Here is a 21,377-nt window from a genome sequence, read left to right as displayed (position 1 = left end):
GACAGCCAGAAACATCTGAGCTCCTGAAACCGCTGTCAATATCTGCCTACAGAAGGCAGTCTCTTAAATGTACTAACACAACGCTGGCAAAAAGTGTTTTTCCACTGAAGATAACTTCTGCATCTTCTGGATTTCCAAACACGATATACATCTAACTTTTTCGTCAGATGGTTCAGAGAGCATCCCATGCACCAAGTATCACACGCATGCCCACAATGCTCATCACTCAACAGCTGCCTGTCTGAGCAGGGACCGCAGGTATTGCTGACATGATGGTTTCTCTTTAAAACACCGTCCTGTAATTCAATCTCACAGGTCTGTAGTGTTGAAATTTAGAGCCTGATAAAGGGGCACTTTAAATGAACACACTGCACAGCAACGGAGATCCACGCAGATGCTTCAGTGGGTTCTCCTGACTTTTGTGAAATATCCCCACTGCACTGACTCTCTTATTGCACAAGCTACTTTTCCAAAGAAAAAGAGATAAGAGAGACTAAGACCGCCACCTCCCTCCATCTTTTTTTCTTCCACCCTGTTTATTTCAAGTGCTCCTCTAGCATAGATCCCCACACATCACTTTGTCACCCAAATGTCCTAAGTCTAACCTTGGTCTTCCTTGTGACAGCGTTTGTAAAGTGCAAACTTTGCAGGGTTGTCAGCAACAAAAAACTTTTTGAGCAAGGCCTCAATAACTTCACGGACAGTATTGGTGCTGCTGATGTGAAGTGTATTCACACAGTCGTTCGGCAGGTAAAAAGCAGTTTCGTTATTGCTGTGAGCACACGTTCCCTGGCCGGGAGAAGACTGCACAGTGATCGGTCTGCATAGTTCCATCTGAACTTTGATGAAGCCAGTGTAAATCCCATTTGAGTTCTGCAACAGGAAGAGAAACCGCAAACGCTTAAAATCAGCAGTGAACAATTGTGACATATCAGTGGAGGAGGAAGACTGAAGAGTGGGAGATCGCAAATGCCACTGTAACACACGACACCTCCTAGGAAAGATTCCCTTCAATAATTCATATTACTCAGCAGAAATACCAGCAGGAATAAAATTACTACCTGCCTTAACAGTAACAGCTGAGCTCTACATCTATTAGATCTTGACTACAAAGTATAAAAGTCCGTTAGCATGTATTTCTAACTATATATTTGAGGAGTAAATAAAGAAATTAATCTCCCTACTTTTCAGCTGCACTTGTCAAATTATCTTATGGCATTTAAATTCTCAAATCTTGCTGCAATTCAAAAATAAACAGAATAAATGTTAATCTAATGAGCATTTTCAATTATTTTTCCTGACTGCATCTGAAGGAAAACAGCAAAATTGTTCACACGTTACTGAGCTAGAGAACTTGTGAATGTGAATGTTATTATGGTCTGGAGAAGGTCAGACTGAGCCCTGGACCTGATACTATGGTACTTGGAAATTAGAAATCTATCTGCATTCAGTTGTCCATACAACATGCATGGAAAGGGCAGCAGTAAGAAGTCTCCTTGTGCTGAAAAGCTGTAGGACTGCTCTGAGCATTAAGTCTCCTGTAAGAAATATTGCAAGTTCTTGCTTCTCTCAGTTGTTTGTGAATCTGTTAAAGAGATGCTTGAAAAAACATTTATAAACCCAAACAGAATGAATATGTTCTTGTTTACCAGCTGAAGGGTTTTCATCTGACAAACTGACATCTTGGTGTTAAAGCGGAATTTAATCTTAAATGCATTTCAAACGACACTCAAATTTGCTTCTTCTACAGTTTGTTTCCATTCACATAAAAAAGTGACACGAATAAAAATATTCCAGATGTAAGATTTATTTGCAGATCTAAGAAAAAGCCTTCTACAGAGTCATTAAACCAGGGATGGGTTTGCATGTAAGATGCTAAGAATAAAATGATTCATTATTCACTACAAAGTTACCGTGCAACTGCTCCTATTGTAAGTTACAGAAACCCTATGCAAAACTTACCAAGGTCATCTTCAATTTATCAGTGACAGATGAGTTATAGCTTTGTATCTTCTCTTTAACTTCTTCTTTACTGAGATAAACATGTGGTTCGGTCTCCTTCTGATCATCCTTCAACAACAACAGCAGAGAGTGGTTTTAGAAAACAGAATAAAGAACGCTTCTCTTACGTTGTGGGATCTGAGCCTTCCCAGTCTGGGTGACTCCACAGGGCTCAATGCACATTAACCATCTGTACGGCAAAAGAAAGGCTGAGCAAGTTAGGTGAGTCAAGGGGAAAACTCGGACTGAACGGAGATGGTTAAATCAACACACCCAAAGACACTCGTGTCACTCTTTTGCCAATTGTTTTCACTCAAATATTTATTAGGGGTATGTAAAACAGCTCGATTTGCTCATGTCACTGCTATGCAATACTGTTAAGAATACAGCTGGAATTTTTGAAACATTACTTAGGGCACAAATGAGTATTTCTAAACAAACAAAGAACACAAATAAAAGCAGCAGTGTATACTAACAAGTAACACCAGCAGTCCCAACGTGTGCCACAAAGACAGGAGCATCCCCACATCCCAGCCTGCATATGCTCTGGGGCACTGACTGCTATGTGAGCCATCACGAGTCACGCCAGCTCCGTAACGTCACACCACAGCCACGGCTTTTCCACGGGGAAGGCCCTATTAGATTTTCAACTGCTGCTTTTATGAGCTTGCTACGGATTTTACACTCAGCAGTAAAACCAATCCCTGGAGTTGGATTTTATCCAACCAAACATTTGTTCCCAATCCACATCACTACAGCGAACAGCGTTATAAATACATTCTACCACGAGCACCAACGCCATATATAGTCTGAAAGAGCTGCAGCTCTCAGCTTTAACGACGCAAGACATCGCTTAGAAAGGGAGAAGCGGAGGCCTGAAGCTTTGGGGTCCATCTGAACACAGACATACACGGCGGCCATACAGAGGAGAGGAGCTCCCTGCACACATGCAGCCCTTGGGACATCTGTGCACAGCCGGACAGCGCTCTGCTTTGCCAGGATGATCGCAGCCGGTGTGGAACTGAAAGCTGACATTTCCCAGAAAGAATGTGCAAAGCATTTTTCTGTCTCCTAATTTAAAACCGGCTAGTTTTAGCTCTGTGGGGCTTAGCGTTGCTTTTCCTATATGGTGTTTTACTAAATGACATGCTGGAGCTGACTTTTCTCCCATAGCTATAAAAAGAAAGGCGTGATCTGAACGCGCTGGGAGCCAGAAACCTTAGACTCCCATCTGGACTCAAATGCTGCTTTCCTGCACAACATGGGGAACACACCTTTACTTCACTGATGAGGAAACTGAGGCAAAATGAAGACCGGCCGCTCAACCCTCCCACCAGCTCCTTAGCACAACTCTCACTAAGTGCACAGCGTGCCCTGCACAGCTGCCAAACCCCTCCTCACTATTGCAAAACACCAAGTTAATGAACGTCCTCAGAATCCAAGCCTGCAGTCCCACTAGAGAAATGAATCTTTCTTACTCCTCTATTTGTCATCTTCCCCTAAACTGCCATCAGAGTTACAAATACAACTTCATCTAAACTTCTCGCTTCATCTCCACAGAGGCTCTTACACCGTGCAGCATTCACTTTGAGAGCAAATGAACAAATGAAAACAAAACAGTATTTTCTCTAGTATTTTCTCTTTCTTTCTTGTGCCTAAGCATTTTTGTTTTTTGTTTTTCCTCTGAAATCAAAATAGGCTTTGCTGCTTTAGTGCTCAAAATAAGCAGTAAAAGCAGTAACACAGAGCAGGTCCGGAACTATGGGTGTTATGAATACCATCTTCAAAGCATGTGAGAACAGGCCAAGATCCAGCCACACAAACGTGACAGAGCACTTACTGCCTCTACATCTGCTTTCACAGACCCAAAGCTGAAACCAGAAGGTTTCCGTGTCTGCAGCTGCAGACAAGCCTCTCAGCACAGATCCAATCTGCTAACACTTTTGATAGTAAATTTCTAGCAGGGGACACCACAGCTTTACTATTTGCCATTATTTCATGGACAACGGACCAAGCAGGTGCCTCTCCCCTACTTCGCTGGAGCCAACTGTTATCGTTAAGTGGTGCAGCTGACACACAAGAGGGAAGGAATGCTATCCAGATGGATCTGGACAGGCTTGAGAAGTGGGCCTATGCCAACCTCATGGAGTTCAACGAGGCCAAGTGCAAGGTCCTGCACCTAGGCTGGGGCAATCCCAAGTACAAATACAGGCTGGGTGGAGAATGGCTTGAGAGCCATCCTGAGGAGGAGCTGGGGGGTGTAGATTGATGACAGATTCAACATGAGCCAGCAATGTGCTCCTACAGCCCAGAAGGCCAACCGTATCCTGGGTTGCATCAAGGGAATTGTGACCAGTGCATCAAGGGAGGTGATGCTGCCCCTCTACTCTGCTCTTGTGAGATGCCACCTGGAGTACTGTGTCAAGTTCTGGGGCCACCAACACAAAAAGGACATGGAGCTGTTAAAGCAGGAGGGCCACAAAGATGATCAGAGGATCTCCCCTGTGAGGACAGGCTGAGAGAGCTGGGGCTCTTCAGCCTGGAGAAGGCTCTGAGGGGACCTTACAGCAGCCTTCTAGTACCTGAAGGGAGGCCTGCAGGACAGGGGAAATAGCTTTAAACTGGAACAGGATGGATTTAGACTAGATATGAGGAAGCAATTATTTATTATGATGGTGGTGAGACACTGGAACAGACTGCCCAGAGAGGTTGTGGATGCTCTCTCCCTGGAAGCATTCCAGGCCATGCTGGATGGGGCTGTGAGCAACCTGGCCTCGAGGGAGGTGTCCTTGCCCATAGCAGGGGGTTGGAACTAGATGATCTTAAAGGTCCCTTCCAACCCAAACAATTCTATGATTCTGTGTAATCACCCAAACCACCCACAGCATCATCATCATCAAGAGAAAACACTACTCACAAAGAGACCACTCCCTAGTCTTACCTATGACTACCTTGACCTTTGTTTCAATAACGTCACACTGACTTCTGTGCACTTCAAGAGCTTTAATCTGGCAGAAAGGACTTTCAATAACCGGAGATAACAAAAAGAGTGTATTATAAAAGAATTAATGGTACAGGGCAAATTCACATGGCTCACAGCATGTAAACAATCTGCCTACGTTATTAAGAGTTGGAAAAAAAACTAACCCAACTTGGTAAACAAGCTAGCTAGCAATTTGATTAGTTTAGAATAGATGCAACCCTCTGAGAATAGCCTATTCCTATGGGCTGTCTAGGATCCAGGCACTACGTATGAAACCCAAGCCCAGTTCTGCTGGACTTGTTCTGGTGCTGCCCTAGGGTCAGCTCTGCAAATATTAAACAGGAGAACACACTGCTGGATGCTAAACATTTGATAGAACTAAATGCAATTGCAAGAGTGGGTTTGAGGAGCTGCAGGCAGTAGCTCCAGGCTGGAGGTGAGGGGTCGGGAAGAGCTCAGCGTAATGCCAGCCTTCCAGGTGAGGCTCCCTGCAGAGCTGCAGGCTGCCTTGCATCACTGAGGGAATCACTGCTCCCTCTGAGCTAGGAAGGCTTCCCTGCTTGAACACACAACTGGAACTTCTGTCTCCTCACACTGATACCAGTGGCCAGGCAGTTTTGGCCAAGTTTAGTTCAGCATGAAGAAGGAAAGCCGTGTTTATGCAAAAGCTGAGAGAACTTCACTCTGCACATACCAGCAACAAACATGGCTTTACCTCATTTTCTGAGCAACCAAAGACTGCCTCAACTAATTTTAACAGTATAGAGATTATGAAAAAGTAGGGGCTGGGCTTAAAGCATTAATGAATAGACCCCAATCCTTTCAAAAAAAGTGCTACACATAGCAAGCAGAAACCCTCTTTACTTCAATTACCGTTTTCAGCCTAATCCTCCACTCATGACCAACAAAAGATCACAGAGAGTGAGAAATGGTGGACAGCCAACACAGATGTCATCCCAGCGGGAAAACCAAGCCCGGGACCTTCATGACTGAACCTAGAGAAACACTTCCACTCCCAAACTAAAGCTCAAACACTCCTGCTGCACACACATCAAGGGACAGACTCCAACCAAGCAAGCAGAAACTCTCACCTGCCAGACACCACTGCCCATGAGGAATCACGTCAGTGTCACACAGACTGAAGTGACAGTGAACTCTCCATGTCTGCCACCAGGAGAAAGTCCACAAAAGAACATCTAGTGAGCCCTCCATGAACACAAAAGCCTTGGCCCACTGGGTCTCAGCTGTGCTCAGTGACTAACATCAGATACCATACACCGATTTGAGGCACCTGCGTCTTTCATTTTCCTTAATTACACATGACCAACATGCAAGAATTACTCCTTGACAAGACAGTACACATTTTTCCCCAAACCTGAATTGCTCTCAGCATGGTGTGGCACTTGGCTTTTGCCATACAGCTTTGTCTAGCCATGTCTTCAGGCAAACAGATAAATCTTTGACCAAAGCACCTCAGCAGCTGGGGGAGGGCTTGGCAAACTATGACTTATTTCCTCCTGTATTTGTCATGTCATAACAAGGACTCGCCCAAGGAAAATCCCTCTGATATCTCTGCTTAGGTTCAGGAGATCAAATTCCACTGTGATATCTACCATCTGTAAAAGATCTTGAGTGATCCACCAGCAGCAGAGTAACAGCAGTAACAAATAAATCTCTACTGGGCTTTGCAAAATGTTTGCATTGTGCTCTTGAGGAAGGTCCATAAGCAGCTGAATTCGCACGTGTGCAGAGTGAGACTGCAGGGAGGGAGAGCAGTTACTCCAACCTCACCAAGGTTAAATGGAGCTGAAGGGAGGGAAGGCTTCAGAGGTGAGATTTGGATGCCACAGCTCAGTATGTGTGACCTGTCCTTGTGACATTTCCATCTGTCCTGGTGGAAGGAGAAGCCCGTCTGCATCACCTGGTGGCTCACCCAGCCCAGGACAGAAGCCACTTTTCCGGCTGTGTCCCTCAGAGCCCAGAGGCACACTCTGCAAGCCCAGGCACAGCTCCTCTGGGAGCGGAATGCTGCAGCCCAACTACTCATCCCCACGTCTATTTGGATGCAGCCGATTCATCTCCAGCGCCTGGTGAGACACCCAGCATGTGTGTCCAACACAATCTGCATGTTGGGAATTGTGAAACTGCCCATCTTCTAAAGACAGGCCTGGTGATGAGTTTCCTAGCCACAGATCCTGGCATGTGTCAATGCAGAAGCACAACACAGCACAGCAGTTCATGCTGTTCCTTCTGTCAGCTTAGGTGCTGCAGGGCCTAGCAAGACACTTCTGGGTGCTAGAGTTAGACTTACAATAGACTTACAGTGTGTTATTTTGGTAAAACACAAAAACTTGAGCGAGGTTTTCCATCACCTACCCAGATGATGATCTCATCAATGGCAGCCATGTCATCGCACCTTCCTCCTCCCAGCCCTAATAAGTGTGTTTTCCTCATCAGAGCCCTGTGTCTCCTTCTGTTCCCTGCTTCTCAGCCCAGCACAGATGGGAAGGATAAAAACTGATGTCAAGATAGCTGAATGCACCAGAATCTGCACGGAGGACTTCTTGGGGTACAAAATGCTTCTTTAAGTTCAACCTATTAACTTCCTGTGAATATCACACTGCACTTCCCAACTCTAACAGCACACACCACTGATGGCTGTTCATATTAAAACTATTCCTCAGGTCAACTAAAGCAGCTCATACTCAAATGAAATTCCTAAGGAACAGCTGCCAGTGAGAAGGAAATGAGGCAAGTGCTTCTGTTTCCCCACGGGGAATAGTTGGTCTTTCATTCAAACTCATGAGGCAATGTCTCTTCACAGTTGAGCCTCCTCTCAACAAAAAAGGCAGAAAATGTATTTTTTCTTCCTCCTTTCCATACCCCCACTTTTATTTGTGTGACAGATGTTTAGAGAAGAATCCCTGTCTTTCTAACATGTATACCCAGTACAAGGGCCTCCAGAGAGTAGTTCTGTGTGAATCCTCAAGGAACACAACAACAACAAAAAAGCATAGATCACAATTAAAATGAACTGCAAATCAAGTTGCAATCCCAAAAAAAGAAGAATCACATCACATCTGGGACTTCCATAAAGTTCAAGTCCCACGGTTACTGCCAAAGCTTAGTCTTGCCTGCAGTAAGAAAGCACTAACCTTAACAGCTAGCAAGCTGCTATGGAATTAGGCTAGGAAAAAGCCACAGCCAAAAACCCTGATGCCTTTTTCCTCAGGATCTTTGCCTCGAGATGGATGCTCAGCTTCCCCAACTTGTTTTTAATTTACAGGGGAACACAACAAGCTGCCTCTCCTCTAACTCTCCATTCTCACAAAATTTCTAGGAACTTGGCACCTTTGAGGAATGGGGAAATCAAGCTCCTCTTAAACTTCTGGCTTGACAGACAAATGAAAACGTAATGGACAAAATGTAAACCTGTCCCAGGAATATTGTAACACTGTTCTAAGAAGTCTACACAGAAGGCCTGTGAGAGCTCAAGCCAACTTTTAAGCAATGGCAGTGCCTATCTCCTGCCCTCACACATCCTATTAATCCCATGCATAGAGTGAAACCTGATTCAGCTGGAAGAGTAGAGATGCACTGACCTGGCTGTGAATTGTGACCAGGAATTATTTTTGAGTTAAAGTACTGCGGCTTTGACAAATGAAAAATGCAACTTAATCTACATTTAAAAAAAATTATATATAAAGTCTTGTTTAGTTAAAAAAAAATGAAACCAATGCAATTTATTTATGTTTGCATTAAAGAAAGGATTTAACTAACAGTGGTACCATAGAACAAATAACCTAGTAAAGAATATGAGAGAAAACACAGTAAGGGACTTCTGATCTCAGTGCAGTTGTTACTTTCACAAGAAACAACTCTACATTTCCTACAACCTGCCAGCACTCCCACAGGAAAGAAAGAAATTGAAACCCTGCAAACAAACATCTTGCTTTTTCCTCATCTTAACTCTCACAAGATCAAAGCAGCACTGTCAGCAAGCGCAACTTCTTCCATCTGAGAGCACGTGTGTGCTCCGAAGATGTGCTCCTCTTTCCATAGAAAGCCTGAGAACCAGAGTGGAGATGCTGGTCACGCCTGTACACAAATGGTAAGATACACCAGCAGCCAGAAAACTACAGAGAAGACAGACAACAACAAACAAACAAAAACCTAACCAAGTCTGAAAACCCTAAAAAACGAACAAAAAAGACGCAGTTCCAAGCTTGACACCTTCTTACGTAACTGCACCTCAAAATGTCTGTGTCCTCCTGAACAGGCACACACTGTTCTCAGGGTTAGGGAATGCCATTTTCTGATGGGATGGATGATGTGGGCAGAGTAACCTCTATATCCTGTTCAGTGCCTCTTTCTTTCTGAGCTCAGTGTGACCCAGTTCCCACTCCCAGGTCAGTGGCACACCAGCCAGGAAGCAGTCCAAAACACTTTGTTTTTCTGAGCAGGCTTGGCTCACCCAAGTCTTAATTATCCTAATGGAGCAAGAAAGAACAACCTGCACCTGAGTAAGAACAACCTGCCTTCTGAAGGCAACAACAGCAGAAATGCCCGCCTGGACCAGGTGTACACAGTCCATTCAGCCTGGTATTCAGCCTGCAACAGCAGCAGAAAAGAAGGCTATTTCGAGAGAGCACGTGAGCCTTTTCTGCAGCCTCTCCACTGGCATCCACAACTGTTTCAGCAGGAATGCAGAGGGTACCTCCCTTCTGAGTGCCTTTAGTCTCCATTTATGGCCCTGCTGTTGAGGCATGCATGCAAGGCCTCTCGGAACCTGCCGATACTCCCTGTGTCTGCACCTCCTGCAGAAGCGAGTTCTGGAAATACACAAATGCAGTGTGAAGGACTGTCATCTGCTTCCAAGTGATTACTGTTGAGACAGAAGGAAGCTTCTGTTAGGCGTAACGGGTGCCCCCTTAATCCTAATACTGCAAGACCTTGTGAACCTGAATTTCATATCTGCTTACCCATCACTTTATTTTTACAACATAATTGAATGCCTCCACAAAATGAGGTGCCCTGGACTCTTCAGCTTTTCCTCCTAACTCACCTGCTCCAACCTCTCCATTATCTTAGAGAAGAACAAGTAGCTCCAGTGTGCCCTGAGATATGGTGAGCTGGGATGTATGCAGAATGCACAACAGGTGCACCAAAATGCAGGTGATCGTTAATAACTTCACCACTGTGAAAAACCCTTAAGAAAGTTACAGCATGGTTTCTCTGCCAGGGTTCTTTCACTGCGGTCAAAGAAAGCCACAGTTTATCATTTTGGCATGATTTTACAAGGTACACACATTCCAGCCAATAGGTGCTTCTTAGTTGCAGTCTATTCTCAGTTTTTCCCAGAGTACCACCACACAATGCTGGCTGGCATGCTAACGAAAGGGTACCAAAAAGCATTATCTTTCTTGCCCAACGTCTCTGATGTAAACACTCGATGTTTATAAGGTGAATAGTTTTAAGCAGCAGAGAATGAAAACATGGGCTTTAACTAACTTCCCTTTATTCATTCTAACAAATTATTTTCCGTTAAACAGGAGCCATATAAAAGCAGGTCACGTTCAGGCATTGTGAAAGGAAGGTTAGAAAAATAAATCTATTTGTTGGTAACATTAACACTGCTGAAGTTTCAGCTAAGTTTATCGTGACCTCACCTCTGAAAATCCCTAGTAACAAAGCCTGTCATACCCTATAAGGCCATACTTTAACTACTGGCACACAACCCAGTTTTTAAAAGGCGGTCATTTGCGTAGACTGAAAACCAACCGTATGAAGAATAGTCTCTGAGGCCTGGCATTAGTCTGTCCAGCAAGAATCAGCAGATCTAATGCAGATTCCTACTCTGGTTTTTTTCATATTATGACTTATTTTAAAAGCAATACATTACACAAGTTAAGTAACATTTCACAGCTGTGTCAATTTGCTCATTACAGCTAGTAAAATGAGATGCAAGAAACAACGCAAACAATAAATAACCTCTCTCCTTCAGGTCTCCTCTATAGAAAGTGCATGAGCTTTAATTGCTGGCTATTTAAGGAGATAAGGGGTTTAATCAAGTATAAAGGGACAGCCCGCATCTTTGAGACCTGCACAACAAAATCTAGCTTTCAACAGACAGCTGGAAAGCTTATACAAGATACGGCATAGAAATCTAATTAGTATATCTTGAAAAGAAGGTGAAGTACTGTCTGAAAACCAAACTATTCATCCAGCTAGCAAATCAGACAACTAAGTAACATTAGGACCTGGGGTCATTATACCATAGTATTTGCATGCAAACCTGAATTGCAAGAATCCAGCAGGCTCCATCTACCAGGATGCAGGAAGAGGCTGCTTGCAATGACAACCCCGCAGACTTCAAATGCAACTATCTACACCATGTATCAGAACTGGCACTGGAAAGCTACTTGGGGAAGCTCTGTGGGGGAAGAGCCAGCCACGTGCCAGGCAGAGTCGTGCTGCTTTTGCCCCCTGGCTATTGTCAGGTCTCTCTGCACCTCAGTGATGCAGGTTCAGTTGGTAGCCTCATCTGGGGCTGGGTGCCAGGCTGGGCTTCTGTGCCATTTTATCTTCAGAGCAAGGTTCCCCTCCCAGGTCCGGTTGGGTAGTTCACAGACTGGCTCATCAAACCCTTTTTTAAGCCACCTGATGAAATTTGCTTGTGTCAAGCAGGCAGCAGCTTCATACCGAAGCCCAGCTTCAGGGCTTATGCTGTGGCAAATCTGAACATGGCCACAGTCCCACCAAGTCAGTCCATTTTGTTTAGATTTGATCTATTTGAAAAACAAAACTAAACAAAACGAAACACCAAGCCCTTAAAAGCTACCCAGCAGTAATGCTGACTGAGGAAGCATGACATAATACATTGCCTCTCTTGAAACAGCACAACCCTGACAGGCAGCTTTCCCCATCAGACCCTGCAATGAACACAGACAGCACTGCTCAAACAGATGCAGTTTTTCAAGCAAGCACTGCCCGTGGGGGTGAGTTCCTTGTTGAGGAACACACTGTTCCCTATATGGAGGAAGTACTGGATCTCTCTCGGTTCATCTGGCACTGACCTCATATCTGAAACTCTTCCGAAGGGAAGTCCTCCCCTACGACAAGGGCTTCTCAAGAAATCCCACAAAACTGAAGAAGCACAACTATCTGTTTCTCAAATAAAATCTGCATTCTGAAGGCCTCAAAGTCCCATCATAATTTGGGGAGAAAGCTGTAAGCGATCTCTGGTATCTTTATTGAAGTATACATTCTCTAAGCCACCAAAGAGCTGAAGTACCTTCTTAGTATGTTGAATGTGATCATGACAAAGCCTTCATATGTATTTACTGCCAACTTACATAACTGCTGCTTTATATACATACATCAGATGGTAAGAGCTAAACCTAACCCCACATACAATAAAGTTTTCAGTGACAACAGCTCTTTTTCAGCAGAAAATGAAATAGAACATGGGAAATATTCTTACACTAACACTATCTCTTGCTGTGCTTTGTATGAGTAACTCCACACAACTTTCATTGAAGCGCTCAGGAGTCACCTTCAAAGAAGCTCCCAGTTTCTTCAAAGAGGATCCAAATTCTGTATTTCACAAAAAGCAAACAAAAGGAGACACCCCGGCAGACTAACCTGCATGAATGCTTTTTCTCCTTTTACACTCCAGAAAATTTAGATCATCTGGCACACTTCATTAACAGCTAATAGTATGAACCCTCCTGTGCTACCTCAATATTAGCATGTTTTATTAAAAACAGGGTAGTAGTCAAAAGACATATCCCAGCACAGTCATTAGTACAGCAGACAAGAAGGTAAAGGCAGCAGCAGAGGGTTTCTGGACCCCACTATTCAGCCCCTCACCACACTGGCACATCCGAGTGACCTCACACTCACTAAGGTAAGGTGTACCTCAGATCACTGTACTCTGAGGAAACAGAGCAATTTATGCATCTTTATGCCATGTATAAACTCATCAGTATGGTAATGATAACCTACTTTCTGAGGGCTTTCAATCCCTTGTTTTTCTACTGTCTGTTTAATCAAACTGTTTCCTTAGTTTTGTGGGGTTTCTTGAGGAGCATGTGGTAGGGAAGGGCTTCTTCCATTCAGAAAAGATGAACTAAGAGAGATCCTTACCTGTTCAGGGAACTGAATCATAAATTCAGCTGTACACTTGAACAGGCTCCACAGTTTTGAGCAGAGGAAGACTGCCAAAAGGACAAGTTCCTTCACAGCTCTTACATTCTTTAAGGAGAAAGACAATAATCTCTACTGGCATTACAAAAAAAAAAGGAAAACTACCACAACCTCATCTAACTCAACTCTTTTTGCAAAAATACACTTGCTGAATAGTAGGTGGCTGTCTACTTTCAGTATGAGTTTGTTTCTCCCCAGTACTTACACATGCATTTCTCCCAAGTGAGAACTCAAGCCAACTGGTTGCCTCAAGTTCCAAAGCATCCTATTGCAACAAACACTCCTGAGCACATTCTCAGCTGAACCACCACCATGCTAGACTGGTACTAAGTACCACAGCTCACATTGCTTCCTGGTCTGCCACGAGCATGCTGCTCCTCCTTGGCAGCTCACAAGTCACATCTCAGGCAGACAAGTGAGTCACTGCAAAATACGAGGGCAATTGCCACCATAAGCCTTCATTTCATTTTTAATGCCATCAATAAAAGAGCAGGGCGACAGCAATGCCCTGTGGAATGCTGGTAGGGCATCACGGAGGAGAACAGAACAGGAAGTCACATTGGGTAGACTTCTGTGGGCAGTGTGAACAGAAGACTTTAAACTGTACTTACAGAGTACCCCAGTGAAAGAGCTTGATGAACCCAGCTCTTCTGAGAAAGGGTCAGGAGAACAGCCCTAAGCCTGTGCTGGAGAAAATGGCTTGCTGGCTCACAACCTGATTGCATGGCCCGTCTCCAAACACAAGCTATTTTACCATGCTGGAGAATGGCCACCAGGAAACCCGTGAAGGGGAAAAAAAACTTACGGGCTTTGTTCTTAAGCAGCAAATGGGAGAATGTGTTGATTCTACCACAAAGTTCAGAAGTTGTTCTTTTTTCCCTTCCAAACAGCTATTTCCCTGCTTTTATGGGCAGGATGTTACAGGCACAAGGAAATGCTGCTGTTACTCCACCTTTCCTTAGCCCCAACTTCTGTTTCAGGAAACGTATCATGAAGCTCATGAAGACACAGGATCTGTTAGAGCTGATACACACACTTCAGGGGGAGGGAGAAGAGAGTCTTCCAGATTTTTTTCCCACAGAAAACTCACTTACTTAACATTAAAGAGAATGGGGAGAATGAGGACCCATCACACCCTCCAACAAACACCCTCAACCAGCACACATGGAAAAGTGTGGGTCATTTTGCAGACAAGCATGGGATAGCAGAGTGCAACTGAATCAAAGCTCGTTTAAATAAGCAACAAATTCCACAAGGCAAAACCGCAACTGAATTGCTTTTTTACTAAGACTTTGAGATACTGTTTTTAATATTTCCTGTGCTTTAACAGAAAAATATTGTCCTAACCTAAGAATCCTGACACTTGTGTTTTTAGGGGGCAAAATAAAGCAAGTGAAGTGACACAAGTTCCATTTTATCAGTAGAGCAAAATTTAAGTATCATAACAAAAAATGACTCAACTGTAAAGAAACACAGCATTTCCCTATAAACTTTTAAAGTTACTAAATAATAAACAAAGCAACCTCACAATTGCATCAATCAGTACACCAAGGAAAATGTAGTCAAGGGGAACTTCCAACTTGAAGAGTTGGAAGAAAATGAGAGCATACCTCTAACTCCTGAAAAACACAAAAGCATCAGTCCTGTAAAGAGACCAGTCAGTTTGTGCTGACCCTTCTACCGAGAATATATAAAACAAGCCCAGCAACAAAGCCCCTCTAACCACAGACCTGTCATGTGGAAGGGAACTCAGCTTTAAACAACTGAAACAAACCTGTAACCATCTCATTTTCTTCTATTCCCAGCTTGCACAATTTGACCAAAAGATTGAAATTCAGTCAAGCTTTTACAAACAGGTATTTTGTGTAACTTAGTTACAGAAGCTCTTCAAATTATCAGAGCTTGTAGGTTCATGTAAAACACTTCTGTAATGCCTAATTGCACAGGGCAGCGGAGGAGCACCGCCATTTCCTGTCCAGTTTCTTGTCCAGGCAATACAATAATAAGGCACAACACTGGGAGCAGACCTGCAAGCTGGAGACAGTTGAACATCACAAAGTATTCAGGGGTGAGTTTTTTCTTCTCAGATTTATTGGTGTTGTTTTAGAGCTCATTTAGCATCCAAACAACAATTTCCTTTTCAGTGAGCTGTATTATGAACACCAAAAATTGCAGTAGTGTACTAAGTATCATGTTTGCATATAAATTACAAGGCATCGTTGGTTCTGGGAAAGTTCTCTCAAGAGAACTGAACCTGGTCCTTCAGTACTAGGACCACCAATTAGTAAGCCCTAATTAAATGAGTAGAGTTATTCATGCAATCTTACTTTATCAGGATTATTTATTAGTGATTCCTAATGAAATAAGCACAGTCACTTACACAAGGCTCTGTAAACGTACCAAGGTGACACACAGAGAAGCAGATGTGCACACAAGAAAGGCATGTGTTATTTTTTAAATAAAAAAAATAACATGGCAACATCAAAGTATGGAAACACGGAGACTTAAAGGGAGTTCACTACATGCTTTTAATCAAATGTTTCTTATGATGCAAAGTGGGAAGAAGCCAGCTGCAGCTGGCTATAGTATTATAAAATCAGCATTTCAGAAAAAGAGCAGGGGTAATATAAACAAGCAAACTACAAAGGATGCAAGTGATGCTAACAAAAGATAATGCTGTGGGGAGTACAACTTGCAGTGCCACCACACCTTCTAGTTTTGCTTCAGCAAGTCACATTTTGTATGCAATTTCTCAACCCAGTTCTTCTTACTAATGTACATTATTGGAAAATTAACAAGAGCCCCAGACATATTACAGGCTTCACTAGACTAGGAAATACCACACTTCTAGTAAGCCAGAAGAAGCTTACTCTTAAGCTAAGGAAAGAGGCTGATCAAAACCAACACTATCCTGATGAAGATAGTGATACAAGGAGACTCGTAGTCCCAAGCACAGCCACAGAATTTTACTGGAAATGAAGCACATCTGCTCCCAGTCACCCTCCCACAGACTCACAGCATCACAGGCAGCAGCGATAGTGCCCAGCAGAACCTGGCAGCTTCCTAAAGCACACACTGTGCCCAAAGCCATGTAGGATGAGCCTGGGCAGATGCTCACCTTTTCCAACAGTTAACCCTGCAGAGTGCCAGCCACAAGGCTGCACTCCTTTTCTGCTCAGGACCACTCAGGCATCCACCACTGATGGCTCTCTGCCTTCCCTGCCGAGGCAGGATGCCCAAATTCTATCTGATTTAAAACACTCTAAGTGGAACTGGTGGTGTGCTCTGTGGCTGTTCCCTGCCCGAGCACCAGCCCCCTGCAGTACCTTGGTCAGGACCCGCTGCCACCAAAAGCATTCCTGTGTATCAGGATTCCCCACAACCTGCACTCCTATCCTTCTGCAACCTCCATGCAAGCTACTGCCTGTTAAGCAAAGAATTTGTCAGCACAACTGGAGATTCCTGGGAATATCAGCTGAAAACTGAAGGCTTAGCAGGCTCTTTCTAAAGCATTACAAATGACAGAGAAGCATTATATCTGCACCCATAATCTCAGCATTCTTGTGTTTCAGTTTAGATTAAGAGCTATATATCTACTAAGAGGACGTTTCGAAATACCAAATGATTAGGAATGCTGGCGACAGGCACTAGATCTTCACATCAGCTTTTCTAACATTATCAGATATTCCAGATCTGACTGCTTCGGTTCAGAAAAAGTCCTCCTTCAGGAAAAGCTGCCTTCCACCACAACAGCTGTCTGCAAAACGCGTTGTCTGACCACGTCTAATGCCTCACTGCTATTTGTGTCTTGATTCAAGCAGTTTAAATCATTGTGTGCTCCTTGTAGCCCAGCAGCACAAAAAAATCACTGAATAAATCCAGTGCAGGATGAGGAAAAACATAAGAGGAACTGAGTGAGCAGAACCATCCTCATTTAGGTTTATAAGCAGCAGAACACAGCTCCCCCCACACCCATACAGACTTAGAAACTCCAGCGTGCTTATTAGAAATAGGAGCCATCAAAATGCTGCCACCTGGCCCCTCCAGAGGCCTCTAATTTACTTTCTCTGCAGCTGGATAATTTCACTCCTGCACTCAAATAGGGAATGAAGAGCATTACAAATTTTGCCATGAACACACATGTAGTTTTAAGGAGAAATGTAGAAATGTTTAATCCAGCAGTCTTTAATTACATGCTTGGAGAGAGAAGCACTGAGTAAGCTATCAGCCTCTCCATAGACTTGAACAAGACCACTCAGAGAAATAAATGTGTATGTGTGTATGCACAGCTATGGAAAGCTATTATCAGCAGTTTCAGCTCCCATTCACGTGTCGAGTTTGCAAGAATGACTTGAAAATATCATTTAAAAAACACAAACCACTGTTTGAATGAATGAAGCTGTGTGCACAAATATGCAACAACCGAACTGCAGCACCCATTTTTTAGTAGACTTTAACTTTGATCATCAGTGTTGATCATAGGTTCACAGTACTACATAGCAAGAAGATATTTTCTCAATCTGCAGCCACGACTGCAGTAGAGGGAGAATGTGCAGGAAAAGGCTATTTTGTCCACAGCAGAAATTTGGTTGTGTGTCTCTGGAGCAGCTGAGCAGCTACAGCATCTGGAAAGACAACAGGGAACCAGAAGGGAAAAGCAATGCAGGAACAGGAATTCAAGGCTATATGCTGAAGGAGATCATACAGCAATGTTTCATATACGATGCTTAATTCAAGGACCACCTTTAAATTATTGTTTAAATAAGTAAATGCACAGATTTTACTGCTTTACTTGTCTTCTTCAACAGTCTAACAAAGGCTAAGAAAAGATCATTTACTTAAGTATCGAAAAAAAAAGTATTGCTTTGCCTCGCACTCCACACAATACTGCTTTCCTCACTTGCAAACAGGAACAAGTGCTGCTCTGTGGCAGCATTTTCATTAAATAACTGTGACTGAGAGGTTGGGAAATACCCCAGTCTGCAAGGTCCCTGACTGCAAAGCTGGCAGCAGTCCAGCGAAGGAGGCAGGAACCTCTGGGATAAATACTGTTCAGCAGAAACCGATCCCAACCCTGCCCCGAAATGGAGTTTTAAGCACAAAAGTAGTCACAGATGATCACTAATGGCAGGTTCTCTCCTTTTAGGGAAGCTGCTTTGAGAGCAGTGAGGATTTGCTGGATCTCACAGGCAGGATCTGTGTGCTGCCAGCTACGTGAGGTCTGTCAAATCTTAGACCTAACCAGATAACAAGTAGAAAACTTTTCTTACAAACAGGGGAACAAAAGGGGAGAGCACACAGAGCTGCATCAGAACACCCCAACTGTTTCATTCTTATTCTAGTCAATACAGTGAGACAGGAGGAGACATCTCCCATCTGTCAACCCCATATTTGTCAAACCATGCACCCAAGATACTGCAACTCTTGAAGTGGCAACCTGAGGTATGGCAGAAAACCCATCCCATAGTACCCAAAATTGCAGCAGGTGGTACCTCTGGTCTAGACAATGAATCCCACCCCACAGGCTGACTTGGTGTTGAGCTGAATTTCTCCAAGCTCTGTTGCAAGCACTGCTGCCAAGGTATCTGCACTCACACCATACCTTCACGGACAAGTTCTGGTCCTGAGCTGAACCCCAATGATGCTGCTAGCAAGAGGCAGAATCAGAAAACAAAAAAAAGATGGGGTGCTTTTATGTGCAACATAGTTAATTTGAGGAATCCTGTGCCACAGCACACTGCGGATGTTACAAGTTTACACAAGTTCAGAAACAATTAAGATAATTCACGGAAGATCACCTACGCTGCAAATCTCCAGAGGCTGGGGAAACACTGGCAAAACACCACAGTGTATATGCCCCATCCTACTCCTCCCTTGGCACCGACTGTAAGCAACTGCCAGACAGGATACCAGTGTAAACAGCCCTCAGTTTTGAGCTCCCAAAGTATCATGTATCATAACCCAAGATATAATACCGATGCATCAGAAAGAGCAGGCCCTGAACCACAGCCAGGCTAACCAAACACAGTCTTATACAGAGCCTGGGACGTGAAGCTGGGCATCACGTACTCAACTGTAATGCAGAACGGGCCTCCTACTGCCTGAAACATGAGCAGTAGTGCACTTGTAGATGGGAAGATTCTGTTAATATGTTATTACTGGAAGGCACGTTCACAAACATCTGTGAAACACTATTGGAAAAAAAAGTTCATACTGAAGTGATTAATTTTTCTTTTAAAGCGAGCTTTGAGTACTTTGCAGGAAATTTATGGCCATATGACACATATTCCACAATCACAAAAAGGGGAAAGACTCATCAAGATTAGCACCATACGTTCTGTGTACTGGATGAGGAAAACAGCCTGTGGGAGGGATGCTGGCAAACAACAAGGCAAATAAGAAACGCAACCTAACTGAAAGACTGGAGAAATAACTCTGGCTCTTCCAAGTAGTAACAACTTAGCTCTCCAGTGCTTTCAGAAATAAACACACTTTAATGCGTTAATTCATACTAAGGTTTATTTTAGTACCTAGAACATCCAATCCAGAACAAGAGTACCACTGAGCTAGGATTTGTCAACAAACAATGAAGACTACAAGGAAGCTGCACACTCAAGGACAATAAGATGTTTGCAGATGAGAACAGTCATGCTTGACTTTACATGACAAAGCCCTGGCATATACATACTTCATATCCCACCAAAAATTCCTCTAAACTACTTTTTTAAAAAGATTTATCATAAACTAAAAGACATGGGAGCTTCAGCTTGAATGAAAAATTAACAAGAACAGAAGAAACACTGCAAACAGTGACCATGTTTTCTCACTGCACCCATAGCCTCTTATTAAAATAGCCTGCAGTAGACATAACTGTTTTAAACCATTTATTTCAAGAGCGCCTCTCTTGGGAGAAGTTTATTTAGCTTTTCCTCACAAATTCCCTTAGTATATTTTCCTGCTTTACCACAGAACTCTTAGTTATTACTTATACTACTGCTTATGATGAGACACTGCTACAGCAATTTGTTCCTTACCTTCACTGATGCATTCCTCTGTCTCTCAGTGTTGCATTCACAGATCCTCCAACCAGTAGACATGACGGGAGCTACCTCAAACTTACCTAGACTCAACACTCATCCCTCTCCCGTTCAAGTTTCATTGTCAACTTCCAAGTACGAGTCTTCAATCTGAACTCATGGTGTTTAACTATTAAGAGCCTCTCGGCCGGTTTCAGAGCTCTATCTAAAGGGAGCAGAACAATTTCTCTTGTGCCCTGTCTGAGGACAGCGAGGTAATCCCACCATTTACTGAAGACATTTTAGAAAACAATTGTTCAGGGATCTCAGTTTAAGTGAAAAAAAAGAAAAACAAAACTAAATGACTGTCTCAAGGAAAATGTGGCACTCCAAATAATGTGACAAGCTCCATGGCAGCCAGCTCTTGTTTCAACCCAAGAGGCAGATACGAAACTATCACAGCTGGCTTTCATTTTGACAGGTCAAGAGGGATCTGCAAATCCTACACATTTATGGAATGAATCTGTCTGGCCAGGATAAAATGAAAAGCAAGAATTACCACCTCTGTTCACAACCTTCAAGGAGAAGAAATCTGTACTTCCTAAGATCTGACCTTCAACTCAACTGAAACTGAAACACAGAGCGGAACAAGGAGAAATGTAGGAAGTTAAGCCTACATCATACGTGACCTTATCTAAGTAAAGATACCATGTAAAGAGCAACCTAAAAGAAAATGGGTTGAACTGCCAGCCATCTTGCAGCCAACTGCTGCAAGAGATTAAAACAACAACAAAAAACCTAAAACCCACCACTTAAAAGTATGATAAAAGTATGAGAAGATAAGGTATCTGGTCAAAAGTTCAAGACTACATTCAAGTTTCATGGGGTAATCAGATACTGTGTGGAACCCAACAGCACAGGATACCCTTCCTGAGCAAATGAAAAATGATCAGCTGGAAACTAACAGGGCAGCTTCTGTGTTCCTGGGTACTGGGAGGACCAAACCCTGGCTTGAGAGGTAATCCTCAGTCAATTCTTCAAATATATAGCCTGCAGCTAATCTGCACAGCTAATCCCCTTCTTGCAAGATGGATCTTCTCGTAACAGAAGTAAATGCTGATGAGAGAAGAGAACGGAGATCCTACAGTATACATTGCACACGTTAAAAA

At 43.4% G+C, this 21,377-nt stretch overlaps 1 protein-coding gene across 1 annotated transcript in view; it reads right to left on the bottom strand.

Annotated features, from left to right (window-relative positions):
- Positions 1 to 21,377, bottom strand: part of RASSF3 (Ras association domain family member 3) — a 50,755-nt gene that overhangs the window by 3,488 nt on the left and 25,890 nt on the right. The window contains exons 2-3 of the mRNA XM_042872446.1: positions 1,963 to 2,070; positions 606 to 873 (exon numbers count right to left, since the gene is read on the bottom strand). Coding sequence (XP_042728380.1) covers positions 606 to 873; positions 1,963 to 2,070 — 376 coding nt within the window. The remainder of the gene's footprint in view (positions 1 to 605; positions 874 to 1,962; positions 2,071 to 21,377) is intronic.

The sequence above is a fragment of the Lagopus leucura genome, unplaced genomic scaffold (assembly GCF_019238085.1).
Source record: "Lagopus leucura isolate 7727_CA_CO unplaced genomic scaffold, USGS_WTPT01 Super-Scaffold_100008, whole genome shotgun sequence".
Lineage (NCBI taxonomy): Eukaryota > Metazoa > Chordata > Aves > Galliformes > Phasianidae > Lagopus > Lagopus leucura.
The sequence above is the reverse complement of the archived record's forward strand: the minus strand, read 5'-3'. Positions and strand labels throughout refer to the sequence as shown.